The 19,299-nt window shown below is 36.4% G+C and overlaps 1 protein-coding gene across 1 annotated transcript in view; it reads left to right on the forward strand.

The window, feature by feature from the left end:
* The window catches only part of TLL2 (tolloid like 2), a 2,712,623-nt gene that overhangs the window by 2,088,716 nt on the left and 604,608 nt on the right, over nucleotides 1-19,299 (forward strand). Inside the window, exon 9 of the mRNA XM_044056577.1 lies at nucleotides 2,851-2,966. Within this exon, the coding sequence (XP_043912512.1) occupies nucleotides 2,851-2,966 (116 nt within the window). The remainder of the gene's footprint in view (nucleotides 1-2,850; nucleotides 2,967-19,299) is intronic.

A 19,299-nucleotide genomic window follows, 5' to 3' on the forward strand; every position in this document is an offset into this window, starting at 1 on the left:
AAGAGCCTTTGCCAGAAACCTGAAGACCCTGTGAGACAGCTGTAGTATTGATACCAGTAATTAAGACTCTAATAAGACCCCTATTTGAATATTGTAGAGCCCTGTGTAACTACAGCCAATCAAAAAAGTTGAAAAGATACAAGAAACACATACCAGAAAAATCATTGTTGTGAAACATCTAAGATATAATGAACAAGTGAGGGTGCTAAAATTAAATACATTAAGTCATGTGTTTAAAGAGAGGGTAAGTTAATCTTATATAAAAGTTTGACTGTGATTTACTTGTAAAACATCCCCTACAATTGCTTATAGGTTAAGTTAGCACTAGGCTAACTACCCTTGTGGGCTATTTTTAGCCTAGCCAATTTCCCCAAGTGAGAATCAGACCATACACTTTCAGTCTGTAAGGTAAACACCTTACCTATTATGCCAGCCTCCCTTATCATTCCCTGATAAGGTTAATAATGTTGGTTCAAACTTAAATTAACTGTTACTCTGAGATCTGTTGGCACTTGGTATGTAATGGACAATTGTATATGGCTGTTTGATGTTTTCTTCACACTATGTAGATCTCTGTATTTGCTTGTGTTTAGTAAACCTTATTATAGTCTGAACATTTTGCCAAAGTGTCTCAGTACTCTTGTATTTTTCCTGTTCTACAATGTTTGATACAGTACTTCCTGTCCTTTTTTAAACAAGAAACCTCTTTATTAAGCTATCACATATGACAAATGCAATCTTACATTTATATAAATGAAAACAAACCATACTGACACAATTCTAGCTGCAAACATTATAAATAACAAACCACGTTGACACAATTGTAGTTTAAAACATTATACATCACATATAATGTATCCAGTCATTGTCTAACATTACATAGCCTATTCAAATCCTGTATTCTTTTAAATCTTGTTCCTCCTCTGCATGTATTGTTCCCAAAATTGCCATTTCTTTCCTATCTAATCTGCTCCTACCCTTTTCTAAAGATCCCAATTCCAGTTGTTTTTCTCTGTTGCTATATTTGCTATTTCTAGTAAAGTTGGTTTAGACTTGAATTTTCATTTTCTAGTAACTGCTTTTTTGGCAGCCACCATAATTACACTCAGCAAGGCCTTACTATGTTTAGGCAATTCCGATACTGTATCATAGCTCAAAAAAATTCATTTCTTAGTTACACCAATTTGCTCACCCAGTATCTCTGACAAAACAGTCTGCAGGAATTTTTAAAGTCTGCCAACTTATTACACTCCCGAAAAATATGTTCCCAGTTATCTCTTTCTTCCCCATCACACCTTCAATATTTGCTGTCTACCTGTGGGTATAAAGATACCTATGTAAACACTTCCTAGAAAAGATCCTAAATCTTCTAGACTTTGTTGCATATCTGGGAGACATACATATACCACCCCCCCATTATTTCATTGTGAATTGCTTATTCAGTCTCTCTTCCAAATCCTTTCTAGTATCTGCATCTTTAACCCCACACAAATGAAACACATATGCAGTGTTGACATAAAAAAGTGGCTGATACAGTCTTCCCATTTAAACGACATAAACAATATGCTGTAACTAGAAGTTAAACTTTACAAAACTGCCTCAGAAAGGCAGGAATGACAATATGCTTTCTTTTCAGTTTATTCTCTGAATAAATTGCCAAATCAAATATAAACATGTCAGTAGTTATAATAAATAACTTCACAGAATGTTATATATTTTGCAGTAAATGGAAATAAAACTTGGGAGTCGTACAGAGAAAATTCTCAATTTATTTTAAGTGAACAAGCAAGTCAGGTTCAGTCATGAGCCATTCATGGTAATCACAAAAGCTGAAATACAGATAATCTTTGAAATGTTTGCATTATTTCTGAAGAAGGTAAAGTCTATTATTTTTGGATGCTGCCCTATCACCTTAACCTCTAGCCTTTCTTTCACTGTGGACAAGCATCTGATGAAAATACAGTTGTACTTCCTGCTATAAGTACTTCAGAGTTTTAGCATGGTGTCATCTTCCAGAAGAATACAGCTGATTGTTCTGAGTATGCCGTAACTTACCAATAAACTGGCCAAAGCATACAGGTCCAGTGTCAGAATGTTCGAAGAATTTACATAACAAAACAACCAGATGTGGGATTTTGTCAAATCACTGAATAGCTTGCTGCTTAGTTAAGGATTCTGGGGGCTCTTGTTTCTGCTGCTGTGGAAACCATTCTGACAGTGAATTTCAGCTTGTCTGTAATGTTATGACATGAGCTTTTAGATTTCCTTCTCTGTAGACACAATTTGTATTTCTGCTTGCTTTCAGCTTGCAGTGACCTGAGATATTTGAAATGGAAACTGCATTGTCTTTTATGCATTCACTTTAGCAATTTGCAATTTCTCAGAATTGTCCTTTCCTTTTGTAGTGGAGTAAAAATCATTAAAGGAACCATCAAATCATACTGTATTAGGCAGCACTTTGCTTACTCATAGTTTTTAGGCTTGTCAGAAAGCAAATAAGCTCTGTGTACTTTCTGAATATTAATTTTCCAAAGGTTTCTATTTCATTCAGGTTTCTCATGTCATTCAGTTTGGAGTCAGAAGCTGTGAGAAAATTGATAGCATCATGTATGGTGGCCTTTTTGTACCAGGTTGTTAAGATTGCTTCCCATTTCTCTCAGTGTTTGTTGCCAGAATTGTATTGCATCTTTGCTAGCGCATTAACTAAAAAGCTAGGGTTTCTCTGGAGTAGTGTAAAATTAATGACTTTTCCTAGTATGACATTTTATCCTACCTTATAAGTATCTTGGTGAATATGTTATATGGCTCTCTGCTAGCTGGAGTTTAATGTTGCTGATCTGTCCTTTATAGCTTGTGGAGAGACATTGCAGGACACATCAGGAAATTTTTCAACACCTGGTTTTCCAAATGGATACCCTTCTCATTCACACTGTGTCTGGAGAATCTCTGTCACTCCAGGAGAAAAGGTATGACTCTTGGTCCTAAAGACTGCACATATGCATTACTTCCGTTTTCATGAAACCATATTGATGCTTTGATTACTAATCATGGTCATTAATGTACAGTTATTATAAAACAAATCTATTTCACTGAATTGAAATTCCAGGAATCATGCCAGTGATTACGTATACTTTATTACATTTAGCCAATTGCAACATTTTACTGCAGCCACATTTAAGCAAAACTAAGGTTCTAAGCACAGACCTCTGACTAAAATAAATTGACAGGTATTCAGATTATAAGAAAATCATTATATGGAATGACAGTTTTGACTTAAAATTACAAATCCCATGAAATTTCATATTGTTATGGAATTCTTGCAGTCCAAATTCATGAATGGTATGGTATTTTCCCAGAGCATTTCTTTGTATAAGTTAAGTGAAGAACCAGGCAGAACTTCTTAGTAAGTAGCATACAAGGTTATTAAAGACGAAATCATTCAGCAGTGGTGATTTAAAATGTTATGAAGCCCATGAGAGTTAACCCTTATGTCTTATTTCACACTTTTGTTAAAAGATTATATTTATCTACATGGTATCCAATAAAACGATCGTGTCAGCACACAGGTTGCAAGTCCATAAAACATTTATTGTATAAATTCCACAAGCGCTTTCACCCTAACTCAATTGTAGGGCTTTTTCAAGTGTAAAAACAGTGTAATTGTTCAATGAGCCAACTTTAAATAACTTCATTTTAAAAAAAGGCGCCAAAACCAGTCTGACCAAAATTTAAAGTAACCACGCACATTTTTACAACTGTCAAGTTTAAAAACACAAATAAATTCACTTTGGTTACCAAACATTAATAAACTTGATAAAACTTTGAATCAAAGTAGTATAAAATAATGCAAAATAACAGTTCTATCTAAAAAAGAAGAAGAAAAGGATGTCAAAAATTTAAAATACTTTAAAATTATGTTAAACAATACAATCAAAATGTTACTTTAATAATTGTTTCAGTGGTTGTTTTAAGTAATTATTTTGATAAATCGTCTGCTTTTTTAATCAAATAAAGCTTAACAGAAATATGCTCATTTAGTCCCGGGGGGTGGGTGGCATTCAATCTAATTTGCCAATAGGTCTCCCTACAGCATAGCCAATTCTCCCAATCTCCCCCTTTAGGGTCAATTGGTACTTGTTCAAGAATCCCAAAATGAAAGCCAGTGTGTTTAGGCTCCATTTGTAAATGTTTACTTAATGCATTATTAATATTCCCTTTTTTATGTTATATAAATGTTCATAAATTTGTTTGTTCAACACTCTCTCTGACTTCTCTATGTAGAAACTAGGACAATCTCTACACAGGGCTAAGTATACAATACCCTTAGTATGACAGTTACCCTTCTTTAAGTAAATCCTACTGTTGCCATAATTTTTTAAGGTGATGGGTACTTCATCCAAAATGTATCTACAATACCCACACCTAATAGTTCCCTTGTCCAAAGTAGTTGTACGTCTATAATTGTTACTTTCGAACACCCTTTTCAGATTTGTTCCTGTTTTATAAACAAAGTTAGGATGATCACCTACTTTGTGTACTAAATCCTTATTGTGCTTTAACATCTTCCAGTTTCTCTGAATGAGGTCCTTAACTTCCCTTGTAATGTTACTGTGTTGAAGAACCATAGCTCTTTTAAAAGCTTGTTCACTATCCACTTCATGACCTTTTACAGTTTCCAACGATTTCCCCAAAATAGGAGAATATCTAGTTGCACGACCATTTATAATTTCTTCTGACACTTCCTTTATTAACCTATCAGGGTAACCCCTTGAACTAAACAAATCAGAAATAAAATCAATTTCCACTAAAAAATCATCCCACTCTGATGTCATCCTGGCCGCTCTGACCATTTGGTCCTTGACTATACTACTTTTTTGTTTCCAGGAGTGGTCACTGTGGTAGGGGAGGTAGGAATTACTGAAAGTATTTTTCTTATAATTTCTTGATTTCAGTCCCCCATTAGTTTTATCTAACCTCACATCTAAATAATCAAGTCCACCCTGGTCAAAATTAAATGTAAATTTTAAGAATCCAGTGGTGGAATTTAAAAACTGAACAAACTCCACAATAGTGTTCGCTGGTCCTTCCCAAATAATAAACAAATCGTCCAAGAAGCGTCAGCATAATTTGATGTTATTGTTGTAAAAATCTGAAGGAAACAAATGCTGCAACTCCCATTGTAAAAGGACAAGTTTGGCGTAGATGGGGACACAAGCTGCCCTCATAGCTATGCCTCTAACCTGCTTGAAAGGTTCCCCCTCAAAATACACAAAATTGTTTTTCGACACAATTCTCATTAGTTCTATCAACAGGTCAATATCAAAGCTCAAGGTAGACTTACTGCCCTTCAAAAGTAGCCAACAGTAATCTAAACCCTCAACAGGTTAGATAAAACTAATGGGGGACTGAAATCAAGAATTTATAGGAAAAATACTTTCAGTAATTCCTACCTCCCCTGCAACAGTGACCACCCCTGGAAACAAAAAAGGAGTATAGTCAAGGGCCAAATGGTCAGAGCGGCCAGGATGACATCAGAGTGGGATGATTTTTTAGTGGAAATTGATTTTATTTCTGATTTGTTTAGTTCAAGGGATTACCCTGATAGGTTAATAAAGGAAGTGTCGGAAGAAATTATAAATGGTCGTGCAACTAGATATTCTCCTATTTTGGGGAAACCACTGGAAACTGTAAAAGGTCATGAAGTGGATAGTGAACAAGCTTTTAAAAGAGCTATGGTTCTTCAACACAGTAACATTACAAGGGGCGTTAAGGACCTCATTCAGAGAAACTGGAAGATGTTAAAGCACAATAAGGACTTAGTACACAAAGTAGGTGATCATCCTAACTTTGTTTATAAAACAGGAACAAATCTGAAAAGGGTGTTCAAAAGTAACAATTATAGATGTACAACTACTTTGGACAAGGGAACTAGTAGGTGTGGTAGGTGTGGATATTGTAGATACATTTTGGATGAAGTTCCCATCACCTTAAAAAATTATGGCAACAGTAGGATTTACTTAAAGAAGGGTAATTGTCATACTAAGGGTATTGTGTACTTAGCCCTGTGTAGAGACTGTCCTAGTTTCTACATAGGGGAGTCAGAGAGAGCGTTGAACAAACAAATTTATGAACATTTGTATAACATAAATAAAAGGGAATATTAATAATGCATTAAGTAAACATTTACAAATGGAGCCTAAACACACTGGCTTTCCTTTTGGGATTCTTGAACAAGTACCTATTGACCCTAAATGGGGAGATTATGAGAATTGGCTATGCTGTAGGGAGACCTATTGGCAAATTAGATTGAATGCCACCCACCCCCCGGGACTAAATGAGCATATTTCTATTAAGCCTTATTTGATTAAAAAAGTAGAAGAGTTATCAAAATAATTACTTAAAACAACCACTGAAACAATTATTAAAGTAAAATTTTGATTGTATTGTTTAACATAATTTTAAAGTATTTTAAATTTTTGACATCCTTTTCTTCTTCTTTTTAGATAGAACTGTTATTTTGCGTTATTTTATACTACTTTGATTCAAAGTTTTATCAAGTTTATTAATGTTTGGTAAACAAAGTCAATTTATTTGTGTTTTTAAACTTGACAGTTGTAAAAATGTGCGTGGTTACTTTAAATTTTGGTCAGACTGGTTTTGGCGCCTTTTTTAAAATGAAGTTATTTAAAGTTGGCTGATTGAACAGTTACACTGTTTTTACACTTGAAAAAGCCCTACAATTGAGTTAGGGTGAAAGCGCTCGTGGAATTTATACAATAAATGTTTTATGGACTTGCAACCTGTGTGCTGACGCGATCATTTTATTGGACTAGTGGTTTTGTTTCTACGATCTTTTTCCACTTCTTTTTTATTTCTATTATATTTATCTACATGGTCACAATGTGGTCACAAAGTAGTTTAGGGCATGTCATCAACAAGAGATAAAATCAGAAGATGATTTATTGAAAAATAGATCAACTCACAATCCTGTGATTAAAAAATACCAATATTTGCCCCCCCCCCCTGCATCCCTCCTCATCTGTAAATATGAAGACTCTGACATTGCACAGCATTATAGGTAAAGGAAAATTCTCTCCTCACACTTTTCTGGAATTGTGCTATAATGGATCTCCTCTGTCCCTTAATTAAAATATATACCTGCAGCTCCCTTGAGGCATGGCACTCCCTGAATGAGTTAATATACTAAGTCAGTGATCTCATGAGGGTGCAGAGACCAGGATATTACCTTAAGCACTTAGTCCTGTTCCTTATCATTGCAGAGTTTATAAGTCATTGGATGTCCTTCTCATATGCTTTTGACAGTTGAGTTACTGGATTCCAAGTGTCTAGAAATGTACATTTATTAGAAATGTTGTTAAAAATGGTTACATTATTTACTCAGACTTTGTTTAAAAAAATTACAACTATTTTAATAGTTAATATTGCTACTGGGGTTATATATCCAAATATAATTGAATCACACAAACACACTGGGTTCTTCACAGTTCCTCATAAAAAATCTGAAATTAGATGGGTTATCCATCCTGTTTTAGTCCTTCATGCATTATAAGCCCTTTATTTTTTGTCTAATATATATATATATATATATATATATATATACATATATATGTGTATATATATATATATATATATATATATATGTGTGTGTGTGTGTGTGTGTAGGTTTACCACCGTTTAGCCGACGGTCACAATGTCGGCAGTCCGTGTATCGAATGCAGTGCAGCAAATCTGGAAAATACCGAACGCAAATGCATCGAACGGCAATCCCGCTCCCCCTTTTGGACCCATGTAAGCACTTGTTTTGGATGTAGAGCAGTTGAAAATGTCACATTTGGTGTTCTTTGCCACATTTCAGCTGTTCGACATGCAAAACTTCATGATTTCGACTCGAGCATTGGTGGGTTCGACTGCAGTGTATTCGATTAAATGGTGGTAAACTGTGTGTGTGTGTGTGTGTGTGTGTGTATGTGTATATATATATATATATATATATATATATATATATATATATATTTAGAGAGAGAGAGAGAGAGAGAGACATTATATAGATAAACACACACACATTGTGTATGTGTATACATATTTATATCAACACTAACTCATGTTGCCCTAGTTAGCATTTGGGTAACAAAGAGGCTAAGATAGCCATTGCAGTAGCAAAGATCAAGGTGTCAGAGGTACTGTACCACATTCTGGAAAGGGACTCAGCAGATGGCACAAAAAAATCTCTGTGTGTTTGCAAGACAAAGACAAAATGATTAAGAAGATAGTCATCGGGCAACCTTCATTAGGGATGCCAGCATCAACCCCACAGAAAATCAAGGCATATAAAGGGAATACTTGTAGCAGGTAACACTTGAAGAAAACCCTACAGAAGCTGTACTACCCCTGACACAGCTTATAATGAAAGAGAAGCAGCCCGCCCTAGAAGAAATTACTATCAACACTAAGGAAAACGAAGACAGGGAATGCAGTGGACCCAGATGAGGTCACAGTAGATGTGATTAAAATGTTAGGTGAGGCAGGGGAGAAATAGCTCCAGAGGGTACTCACACCAGTACAGAGAGAGAGAGAGAGGCATATTGCAGATGACTGGAGAATAAACATTCTAGTGCCACTATGTACAAGAACAAAGGGGACATTCACATTTGTGGGCAGTATAGCTGTATCAAACTCCAGTCACACACATAAAACTTTTGGAGAGGGTGATTGATAAATGAAGATGCAAAGTAGTAGAAAGTAAGATGTTAGATGAGAAGTTTGGATTTACATCAGGATGCACAACAGACCCATTGTTTGTAGTGAGACAGACAGGTGAGAAGAGAGTCCAACTGAACATTCCTAGACTTGGAGAAAACATATGACAAGGTCCCAAGAAAGCTGTATTAGATGGTCCTGCAGTAGTTCAAATTCCCAAAAAACATTGGCATAATTAGTGCAAGCTATGTACAAGGACCTAAGTATAAACAGTGATGGGACTCAGTGAAAGCAGCTGTGATGAAACTGACTACAGATACGTCAGGGGGAATCAGAAGAAGGTGGGAAATGAGACAAGAGGAAAATAGTGGAATAGATTATCAGCTTCAAGTATCTGAGAGGGGTGGGTTGAAGAGAAGGTCTGAACGAGGAGGTCAAAACTAAAATCAGAGGGGTGTTGCAGCCAACTATCACATAGTGGCAGAAGTGTGCTAAAGAAGCTGAAAAGTAAGGTGTACAAAACTGTGATGCAACCAGTACTACATTATGTTATAGAATTCTGGGCAAAGAAGGCAGATCAGTTGAGTAATCTATATGTGATGGAGATTAAGTGCATGAGATGGGTGGTAGGATACGTACTGCGGGACAGATGAAGAAAGGAGGACATCAAAGCAAAAGTAACTCCAGCTGAAGAGAAGATGATGTAGCATAAGTTACAGACTCTGAACAAGAACTTCAGCAAATGATAGTGGAATGGAATGCAAAGCTGAAGGCATCTGTGACAAAACTAATTACTTATAAGTCAGGGGAAATCAAAGGCATATAAGGGAATACTTCTACCAGCTAATACTTGAAGGAAAGCCTACAGAAGCTGTACTACCCCAAACACAGCCTATGATGAAAGAAGAGCAGCCCACCCTGGAAGAAAAATTCCTCATTCAGACTTCCCTTCACCTCAACCACCCCTACCCACATACTTGTAGCTGTTAACCTGTTCCAGTATGTCCCTTCTCTCTCATTTCCCAGTATCTTCTGAGCTCCCCTGACTTGTTTGTAGTCTGTTTCATCACATGTACCTTCAGTTTTGCATTCCATTCCCCTGTCATTTGCTGAAATTATTGTTGTGAGTCTACCTCTAATGCCATATCTTCTTCAGTAGAAACACACCACAGTGGTTCAGGCACATGTGTATGAAAAGCCAAGATAATCTGGTGAAAAAGCATTTGAACAGACAGGAAGAAGGCATGAGGAATGAGCAAAGATATGGCTGCATTGTTTGAGAGAAGACCTGTTATACTCTTGACATGACTGTTGTTGGTAAGAGAGTAGCATTGAATCAAGAGAGATGGTGACAGTTGACATGACAGCCTGATATCATGTACAAGAATGGGAAAAAGGGGGTTGATGATGATGATGATTATGATTGCATATAGTTAGTAATAATGAAAGACAAATCTATATACATATAAAAAATGCATAGTAATATAGATACTGGGAGATGTGAACATAAGGTGGCATTAGAGTAAAAGATGTATGTGATGTAGGTGAAACGAGGAAAAAGTTTTAACGAGTATGAATTGTGTAGTTACCAGATGGAAAAAAACATCATTGTTAAGTATTTCCTCATGATTTCACACTTATCAACAAATGTAACTTACTGGGTATCAGCTAGTATTTGAAAGAGATATAGGAATGCCTTTAAAGTACCAGAGTTCTATGCCAAGCTCTCCAGATACCACCAATGATAAAGCATCATTCTGAGAGTTAACCTTTAATTTGTAATTGTTTCCTACCAGTTAATCTACTTTTATTTCATCCAATTTCCAATGTTAATGACATTTTGGAGAGCTAAGTTTAGCACAGTGCTTCATAAAGTATGAAGTCAGCTACTGAGCACATTAATGTAGAATCAAGGGCAACTAGGGCTGCTTTTGTATTTTTCAGTACGCTGTTTATGTCATTTGCAAATGTATAGGTTCATAGGTTCATAGGTGTGTACTAGGCTAATGGCTCTAGAGCCTTTATAAACCTAGCCCATAGGATTACCCTGGGATCATGCCACTCTACCTTAGTTCCCAGTGCCTCTGTCAAGCAGAGCCACTGGACTGATCTGTGGGGTGAATTTTCTATTTCCCATCCACTCATCAAGATTTCTTTTGAAGATGGCCAGTGAGGCCCTCCAGCTTGACAAGTATGGGAAGTCTATTCCATAGCATGGGCAGTCTCTGGGTTATGAACCTGTCCCTCCAGCTTGTTCTGTTGATTGTGGCAAAGAGGTTGAAGTGTCTGGAGCATGCAGAGGGATTGGGATTTATTTAGCTGTAGCATTTCTAACAGAGCTGGGTCAGACATGGCTTTGTAAGTCAAGCAGAGATCGCCTCTAAGTAGTCGATATGAGACAGAGAATTTTTTGAGTCTGTCCATATAGGACATATATGAACAGGATCCAATGACTGACCCTCGTAGGACTCCTACTTTGGTCAATTAATAGCAGGAATAAGTATCTACCCATTGCATGATCTGATTATGAACTGTAAGATAGCTTTTAAACCACTGAATTATCAGAAAGCTTATGTCTATCTTTGAAAGTTTTTGCATGATCAGGTGGTGAAAACATGTACAAAATGCTTCTGAGAGGTATAAGAAAAGTGATGCAATGACCTGACCCTTATTTATTTTAGTATACTATGTTTATAAGGTTAACTAGTGTGCTATGATATGAGAAAAAAAGTGTGTTGGGTGAGATGTGAGGAAAAGCTATGTTGTATTATTTTTTATGGAGTAACCTTAAAAAGCTCTTAGTCAAGTTGCTAATTTCTTTTTATGTGGAAATAAAAGTTGTGTTTTAAATGAAGCTCCTTTAACTTTTACAGTTTTTTTAGCTATTTTTATTAGGTGTCCAGGAATTTGATTGTGCATGCATTTCCAAGTATTTTTTCACAGTAGCGATATGATGCCTGTTGACCTGTTGGTTGATAATTCTATAGAGGTTTCTTCTTTGTTCAGCGGCATTATGTGGGTTTTCTTCCATATGTAGAGTAGATATTTTTCCTCCGTAGTCTATTAATGAGAATTGTTACTGGATATGTAATTTATTCATCTGCTGTTCAAAGGTAATCATCTTCCAGATGATCGGGTACTTTTGAAGCTGGCTTCCATGTTTTAGTATTTTGTTCTTTACTTGGATCAATGAAACTCTCTATGTATAGATTAAAGGAACTGGAAAGCAATTTTTTCCAAGTTGTATAGAGGTGTTTTATTGGTACTACTAGCAAAAACTGAACTAACATTGTTGCTGTAGAAATATTGTCACTAAGAACAAATTTACATAAACACTGTATGATTTGGTAGCCCTGCAGGTAGCAGAGTGACTGTATTCATTTACTGAAATTATTAAATCTAAGACATGGATTTTCAGAACTGTAAGAAATCAGTACTCCCTGTCTGCTCCATAGATTCCTTGGAACTGGGTGCATTATCATCTCATCATTAGGGCTGTTGGTATGATTTTCACTGTGGTTGAATCATTTCACAGTTCCTATTTCATTTGAGATTACTTTATTGGCAACAGATTTTATCTCTTTCTCTTTGTTTGCAATTTCTAATTCCCACATATGAATTTTTGTATCCTGTTGAGCGTTTGTTTTCAGATTTGATTAAGAGCTATTGTTATGTCAGATGTGACCCCCCCAAATCTTGGGAACACTTTGCCAGGTGCTACAGGTTCCTCCCATATCCCAAAGATAGGCTGTAAATAAATTGTTGATCCTACAAATTGCCCAGAGGTGTTGCTGTTGTGTGGGTGTATATCTTATAATGGATGGCACCCTATTTAGGAGTGTTTTTTCTTCCTTGCACCCATTCAAGATTGGGATATTCGCTAGGTCCTGCACAACCCCAGCCTGGGTTAAGCAGGTTATCAGAAGAAGGAAATTATTATTGCTCACAATGTTTGCTTTTAGTTCTCCATTTTTTGTTACATTTTAGACTGGACTAAAGTTGCATAGGTTAATGATTTCCTTCACCCTTTATGAATTTAGGAATGAAGATAGAGACAGTCTCTTGGCCTGATCACTTAGTGTTCTGCTATGTTCTATAACTTCATTTTTCTTTCCCGATCTTGACGTAAAGAAATATTATAATTTCTAGAGCTACACCTCATTTGTTTTCCATGTTAGTCCTCCAACTCATTGTGATGGACAGTACCAGTGAAAAGATATGTTTGTCAGTAAGTATAATAATGGTTTAATCACTGCTAGGGCCATGTGTGCTCTGCCCCATTCAGGTCATGTGAATCAAGGTTTAACTCTGAGCTCTTCTTCTTGTAGTGGGAGAGGAGGAGTTTAGGATGTTGCTGTTAAGTGTGTCAGTCTTTGTAGTAACAGTCTTGAGATGAAGAAGCATTGTGCTGTTTAGTGGAATGAAATTTCTTGGAAGAAGACAATGTTCTTGTCCAGAGACATTGTGACGGCAGTCAGGTGACTAGTCATGTTATTTTGAGTAATGAACAGTCTGTGTGGCCCAGACTGTCTTTCGACCCAAAAGGTGTTTGTCTGATATCATTTTTTTGTTCGATTGTTCAGTAAAAGGGTTGCTGCTATTAGATCTGCAATTTGTCCTTTAGAAGTCATGGGCTGCAAATTTATCTAGAAGGTTGATACGTCTTCCTTTGCCTGTATAGTATCCAGTATCTCTAATTTTGAGAATCAGATAGCTGTGATATGACGTATGTATCTTGCGACATTCAGACTCGATCCATGTCTTTTCAAAGTGGTTATTGCTTGCTTGAATGTATTGGGGTCAGTTATTTATCATTTTTTGCAATCCTCTCTGAGGACTGAGATTTTTCCATGCTTGTTAACCTGCTGATCAGGAAATAATTTTCTATGCCATTTTTTTTTTTTATAATTACTGCTCTATCTCAAAAGTTCAATTTTTGGATAAGGTTATTGCGAAAGTTGTTTATACCCATCTCAAATACCATTTAATGATTAGTGGGATAATGGACCTATGTTTGTGCAGATTTCCTATTTTGTCAAAGCAAAATGACTTACTGTTTTGTTAATAAATGATATTTTATTGGCTAGGTATTACTTTATCTTGTTCCCATATGAGGAATTTCTGTACTGTTAAGCATTTTGTACCTTTTGTGGATTTTCTCTACAGTTTATGCTTTGGTATTCACTCATATGGTCAATTGCAGTGTCTTGACTTTGGGATTCCTGGCACTGAAATTGATCAGTTACAGCTAGTTCAGAATTGAGCAGAGTGGTTACTTACTGCTACATAGGTTCATAGGCTCTTACTAGATTTACAGTCAAAATAACCATTAAGAATCTCATCCAAATCTCCCACTGTAATAATCAAGTTCTGTGAAAGTTGCACTGCTTTCCTTTCTAGGACTTTGGTTAAAAATCTTGGATTTATTTACTTATTTATTTATTTTTGTCCATACATGGGGGTCCCGCTCAAATAAAGGAGCTTATTATCTAGATAAGACCTTCTACCTTGAGGCCGTTAGTGTTTTCTGTGATACACCTTAAAACCTCTACTGTTCAGATTGTCAGTTCTTTGCTTACCAAGCTCTCCTCCTCTGGAATTTGACTACATCAGTAAGCATGGGAGTTTTCTGCACTGACCTGTTGTGAGTTCCCTGAAATAATATCTTTTTGACCTGGCTTTCAGCAGCAAGCATTCTGAACAGCTTTTATTCCTACCCTGGACTTTATTATTTATTTATTTATTTATTTATTTGTCATTATTTTGAATTATTGTTTTGTTTTAATGTTTATTTATTGCTAATTGCTTAGGCTTACTCACTTTAATAAATATGAATATGAAATTGAACTGAAATTGCTTTAAGTTCATTCAGATTATTTGTGAAGATAAACTGTTGGCTGTGTTATTATCACAGAGTATGTTACCACTGGTAAGATAGCACTGCCTGTGGTTCAAGCTATCTAACAGAAAAAAAGTTGTCAAATACAAGAAAAAGTGCAATACATGCCAACTAGCATTTGCAGCTTTTCCATTATGCAAAGGGATTTAAAAAAACAGTGAACCAGGAAGCCTTTACCTGCCATCAGGTTATTAGTTTCTCATTATTAAAATGATTCTGCAAATATTTTTTCTCCATCACCTGAGCAGTATACCTTCTTGATCTGATTTCAGAGGTCTTCTTCAGTGGGTAACCTTTCAGGTTTCAACTTTCGATACTCCATTTCCAGTGTACAAGAGCAAACACACACACACACACACACACACACACGCGCGCACACGCACACACACACACACACACACACACACACACACACACACACACACACACACACACACACACACACACACATACACACTCCCTTCCTGCACTATATGCAATAACATTATCTGTCAGGATAAGAGAACCTTTAAAGTCCTTTAGTCTTTAATTTCTTTTCTGCTTGCTTGCTTGCACAGTCTGGACCCTTATTCAAATGTTTGCTTTGGAAAAGTCCCAGTGTTTAATGCTTAACATATTGAAAACATTAATGTGTCCCTATAATTACTCATATCAATAGCCAGTATTCGTAACTGTAGTATCTCTGCAGCTTGAGAGTCAGCATGCCATTAGGCATTATCCACATATATGCTAGTGCTTAGGCCAAGCCCCTATAAAAAAAGAGTGGACAAGCTTAAGGGCTCTGTCTATTCTGTCAAGAGACAATACTCAGTGCATGGACTAACAAAAGGGTTTACCATCACAGGATGATGCCAGAGCAGGATATATCCATATCATGAAAGACCTTCCCACTGAATTGTGATCATATCATTCCACTCCATCAAACTGGGGGGTTTACATCCCAATTTGTTCTATATGAATACCATTACCTTCTGAACCCCCTGCCTGATATAACCTACTTCAGGGTTGCACTATCTCAAATTAAGTTCTAATACATTTGGAGGTAAACCTGCTTTATGAAAATTCACTTAAAAGCAACACAGAAACATAAGCAAATATCCTGGAACAACATAAAGTATGTGAGTTAGATGCTAGATATTAGTTATCCTCATCGTAGCCTTGCTGGCTTCAAGAATCACAGGCTCTCCTTTCACTTGGGAAGGTTTAAGTTTATACTGTTCACCAAGGGAACTGCACCCCAAAAAGTATGATGAGGAGTTCATCCTGGGGTTTCCACACCATTACTTTCATGCTGGAGCATTTGGACCATGCTGACACCTGGCCATCTCATGTGGACTGCTCCCTGTTGTCCTTTAATGTATGTGTAGTTTTTCCCTTGTGTCCTGCAGGACTCAGCATCTGGGGTCCATTTGTGCCCACATGTTCAACTCAGATGTTGAACCTGCAGCAGTTATTTGAAGTCAGATGGGCCCGAACCTTGTGGTTTCAGGAGCATACTTCTAGGGGAAGGTTGCTGACATGAGCACTAGTCCCTCTGAAGGCCTCTTAGAACCAAGCACCATCAGTCTTGGATGCACTTACATTGGTACCATGGGCATATCACCTGATGCTTCAGCACTCACCTGTTACATACATAATGCATTGCACACTGCAGGGGCTGCTGCATTTTAGAGCTAGGGTTAGGGGTGGGTTACCTTCCCCATAAGTATCCTTGGAAGGGGGCTCAGACTGTGGAGTTTCTTGTCCTTGAAATGAGTAAGTATAACAATATCTCTGTCCTATTTTCCCTGCAGATGGCCCTTCCTTTGGTGAGAATTTCATTATGATGTTTACTATGATCTGGCCTGTGTTTCCCCAGCTTTCCACTAAAGAGATGCTGTAATTGCTGTCTGGGTAAGAAGGATGGGAAACACTGAGTTAACTTCCATGGAGCCTGTTATAAAGGATGCTGTCTCAACAGTCTTACTATAGCCAGGTTCTTTTCCCTCTTTGGCTAAAAACACTGATGCTGATTATGAGAACAGCTGAATGGCATGACTTCCTGACTACGTACATTAGGACAGACTATTTTTGTGATCCCTTTGGTCTAGCATAACACCATTGCATCTTGTGACATTACTTCTTGTATGAAAAGTAAGAGTTCGGACAAGGCTGGCAAAAGGTTTTTCTGCACTGCCACATTGAGACTTAGGTTCTTCAACAGTTTTGCCTGCCCATGTTCTAGTCCTTGTGGATCAGGCTCTGAAATTTGGCAGATCTCTCTATACAAGACAATATTTGGAAAAAACACACGTTTTGAAGTTCATAAGGGGTTACTTTTATCACTAGCGTATTTAGATATACTTGAAGATTTCGTTTTTTTTTTTTTTTGCCCAATTGCTCCTACTACAGCAAGAACTATTGTTGTGTCTTTATTCCATATTGCTGTAGTTTATGTTTGCAAGTCCTGATAATTAACAGATTTATGTCTTTCAGTTTATAAGACACTGTAGTCACTGTATGTAGCAATTTCAGTAATCAAAGCTATATCTGTCTGTTTTTCTTTAACTACAACATCCAGTCTATTTGCATCTGCTTCTTATCTGCTGGTATGGGGTGAGTCCATGTAATCATTATTTCATCATTTTTAACAATCTTTTGTGGTTTATGTTTCCAGTGTCTCACAGCTGCCTCTGTGTTGTAGTTATTTACAAATTTTCCAGTGCAACAGCCTTGCCACATTGTCTTTCATTATACAAACCTTCAGCCATGAGTTTATTGCACCCTGCAACAAGATGTGTAAATGTTTCTAGTTCTGTACCACAAAAGTATCTTCAACTTTTCTGTGGATTTTGAGAACCATCTGGTATGAAATCCACTGTCTTGGTTTGCCAATATTAACCTTTCATCTGTTTTAATTTCACCCCATCTAAGCCATTTGTACAGCTTTTGGTCAACATGGGGCTGTTCCAGCAGATCTCTATACTTCTTGCTACAATTACAATCTTTCCTTTTGTCTTTTCTTTTTTCTGATCCTTTTCTTTGTATTCTTTCTTTTATTTTTTTGCACTTTCAGTTGCCACCTGACTTTTAACCACATTTGGTTGGATTTCCATGGCTGCTTTTTTCCTAAAAGCTTCTGCTAACCTAACCGAAGAGGTCATCTTGTACTTCTTTTGCTCATGCTTTAAAACTTTTAATATATTTGGATATGATGATGTCAATAACACGTATGCAATCCCACAATTACTGATCTATATGCGTAGTTGATTTCAAGGAGGCCCATAACTCTTTCGGACTGAGGGATGTATAATCTTGGCAAACACTCTTTCTTGTATGTCATTTGATGGGCCTGGAGCAATTTTCTTGTTTTTCTGTCAGACTTATCAAACTGTTTTTTGTGGACAGTCACCCCAAAGCTACAAGTTAAAACAGGAAGTGCAAGTCGAAATATAGCTTAAACGTTATTCCTAGATGTCAAGGCTGTTTTCAGTATTAATTTTAATCTTCTAAAATATTCCTTACTGGGCTTTGTTTTTTTATGCTGTATCGTTGCCCCTTTGTCTATTCCAAGATATTTCTACACTACTTCTTGTTCTAAATTTTTATATCACATTCCTCCCCAAGTTTATGTTTTCTTGAATCTTTAATTTCCCTCTTTCAAATGCTGCTTTTCCACATTTTTTGAGAGTAAATGAGATTCCTATGTTATCTGAAAAGCCTTAAATAACTTGCATTTGCTCTTTCATGTGTTTATCTGATGAACTAGTTTAAAGTCATCCACAAAAAGAAAATGAGATATCCTTTCACTTGATGATATTCTTGGAGTCACACTAAACCCGTGACCTAGGCTGTCAAGTAAACAGCTTAAGAGATTGCAAGATTTGCAAGGCAAAACAATAATGGTGACAATGAATCACCGTGGAATATTCCAGACTGGATTTTCACACCCTCGATAGTAATTAGTCCTTTTTTGTAGTTCAACTCCAAAGTGGTTTTCCATTTCTTCATCGTAACTGTAATAAAATATACGAATATTTGATTGATCTTGTACATCTGTAAGTATTATATAATCTAAGAGTGAAGAATGGTGTCATATGTTTTCTTTGTAATATATGCATGCCGTACTGAGATTCCTCTTCTTTTTACAGGTCTCCATTATGGCTTTATTTAACAAAAGATGATCCTTTGTCCTATATGAACCTCTATCTTAGTATGAGTTACTTCATTCCACTCCATATCTTCTATATCAGAGTTTCTGAGTTGTGCTTTTTCCTTTTTTACCCACTAGCTTCCTTATTGTGCTGAACTGGATCCTCTTAGATAGTTCTCTAGAATGCATTAATTTCCTGTTTTCTTGGTATCTCAATGGTTGCTGTTTTTTTTCCTAACTCCCTGTAAAATTTCTTTGTCATCCCTAAACTTTTTGTTTTATATCCTTTCTTTATATTTCTTCATGTATCTCCTAAGTTTTTCAGCCCGCTTAGAGATTTTTAATTTATTGTTAAGACAGCATAACTTAAATCTTGATCCATTTAGATGTTGGATATTTGTTTCAACTCTTACTTTTCTAGTAAATGTTTTCGATTGCTTTCCTTTTCTGTATTCTTCAAGTAGTAATACTTCTTTTCTTAACTCTTTCACATATGTTTCTAGTCAATGCTTCCATGCTGGTAATCTATTTGCCCCTTTATTTTCCTTTA

The sequence above is a fragment of the Protopterus annectens genome, chromosome 14.part0 (assembly GCF_019279795.1).
Source record: "Protopterus annectens isolate FY-2018-M chromosome 14.part0, PAN1.0, whole genome shotgun sequence".
In the NCBI taxonomy this organism is placed as follows: Eukaryota; Metazoa; Chordata; order Ceratodontiformes; family Protopteridae; genus Protopterus; species Protopterus annectens.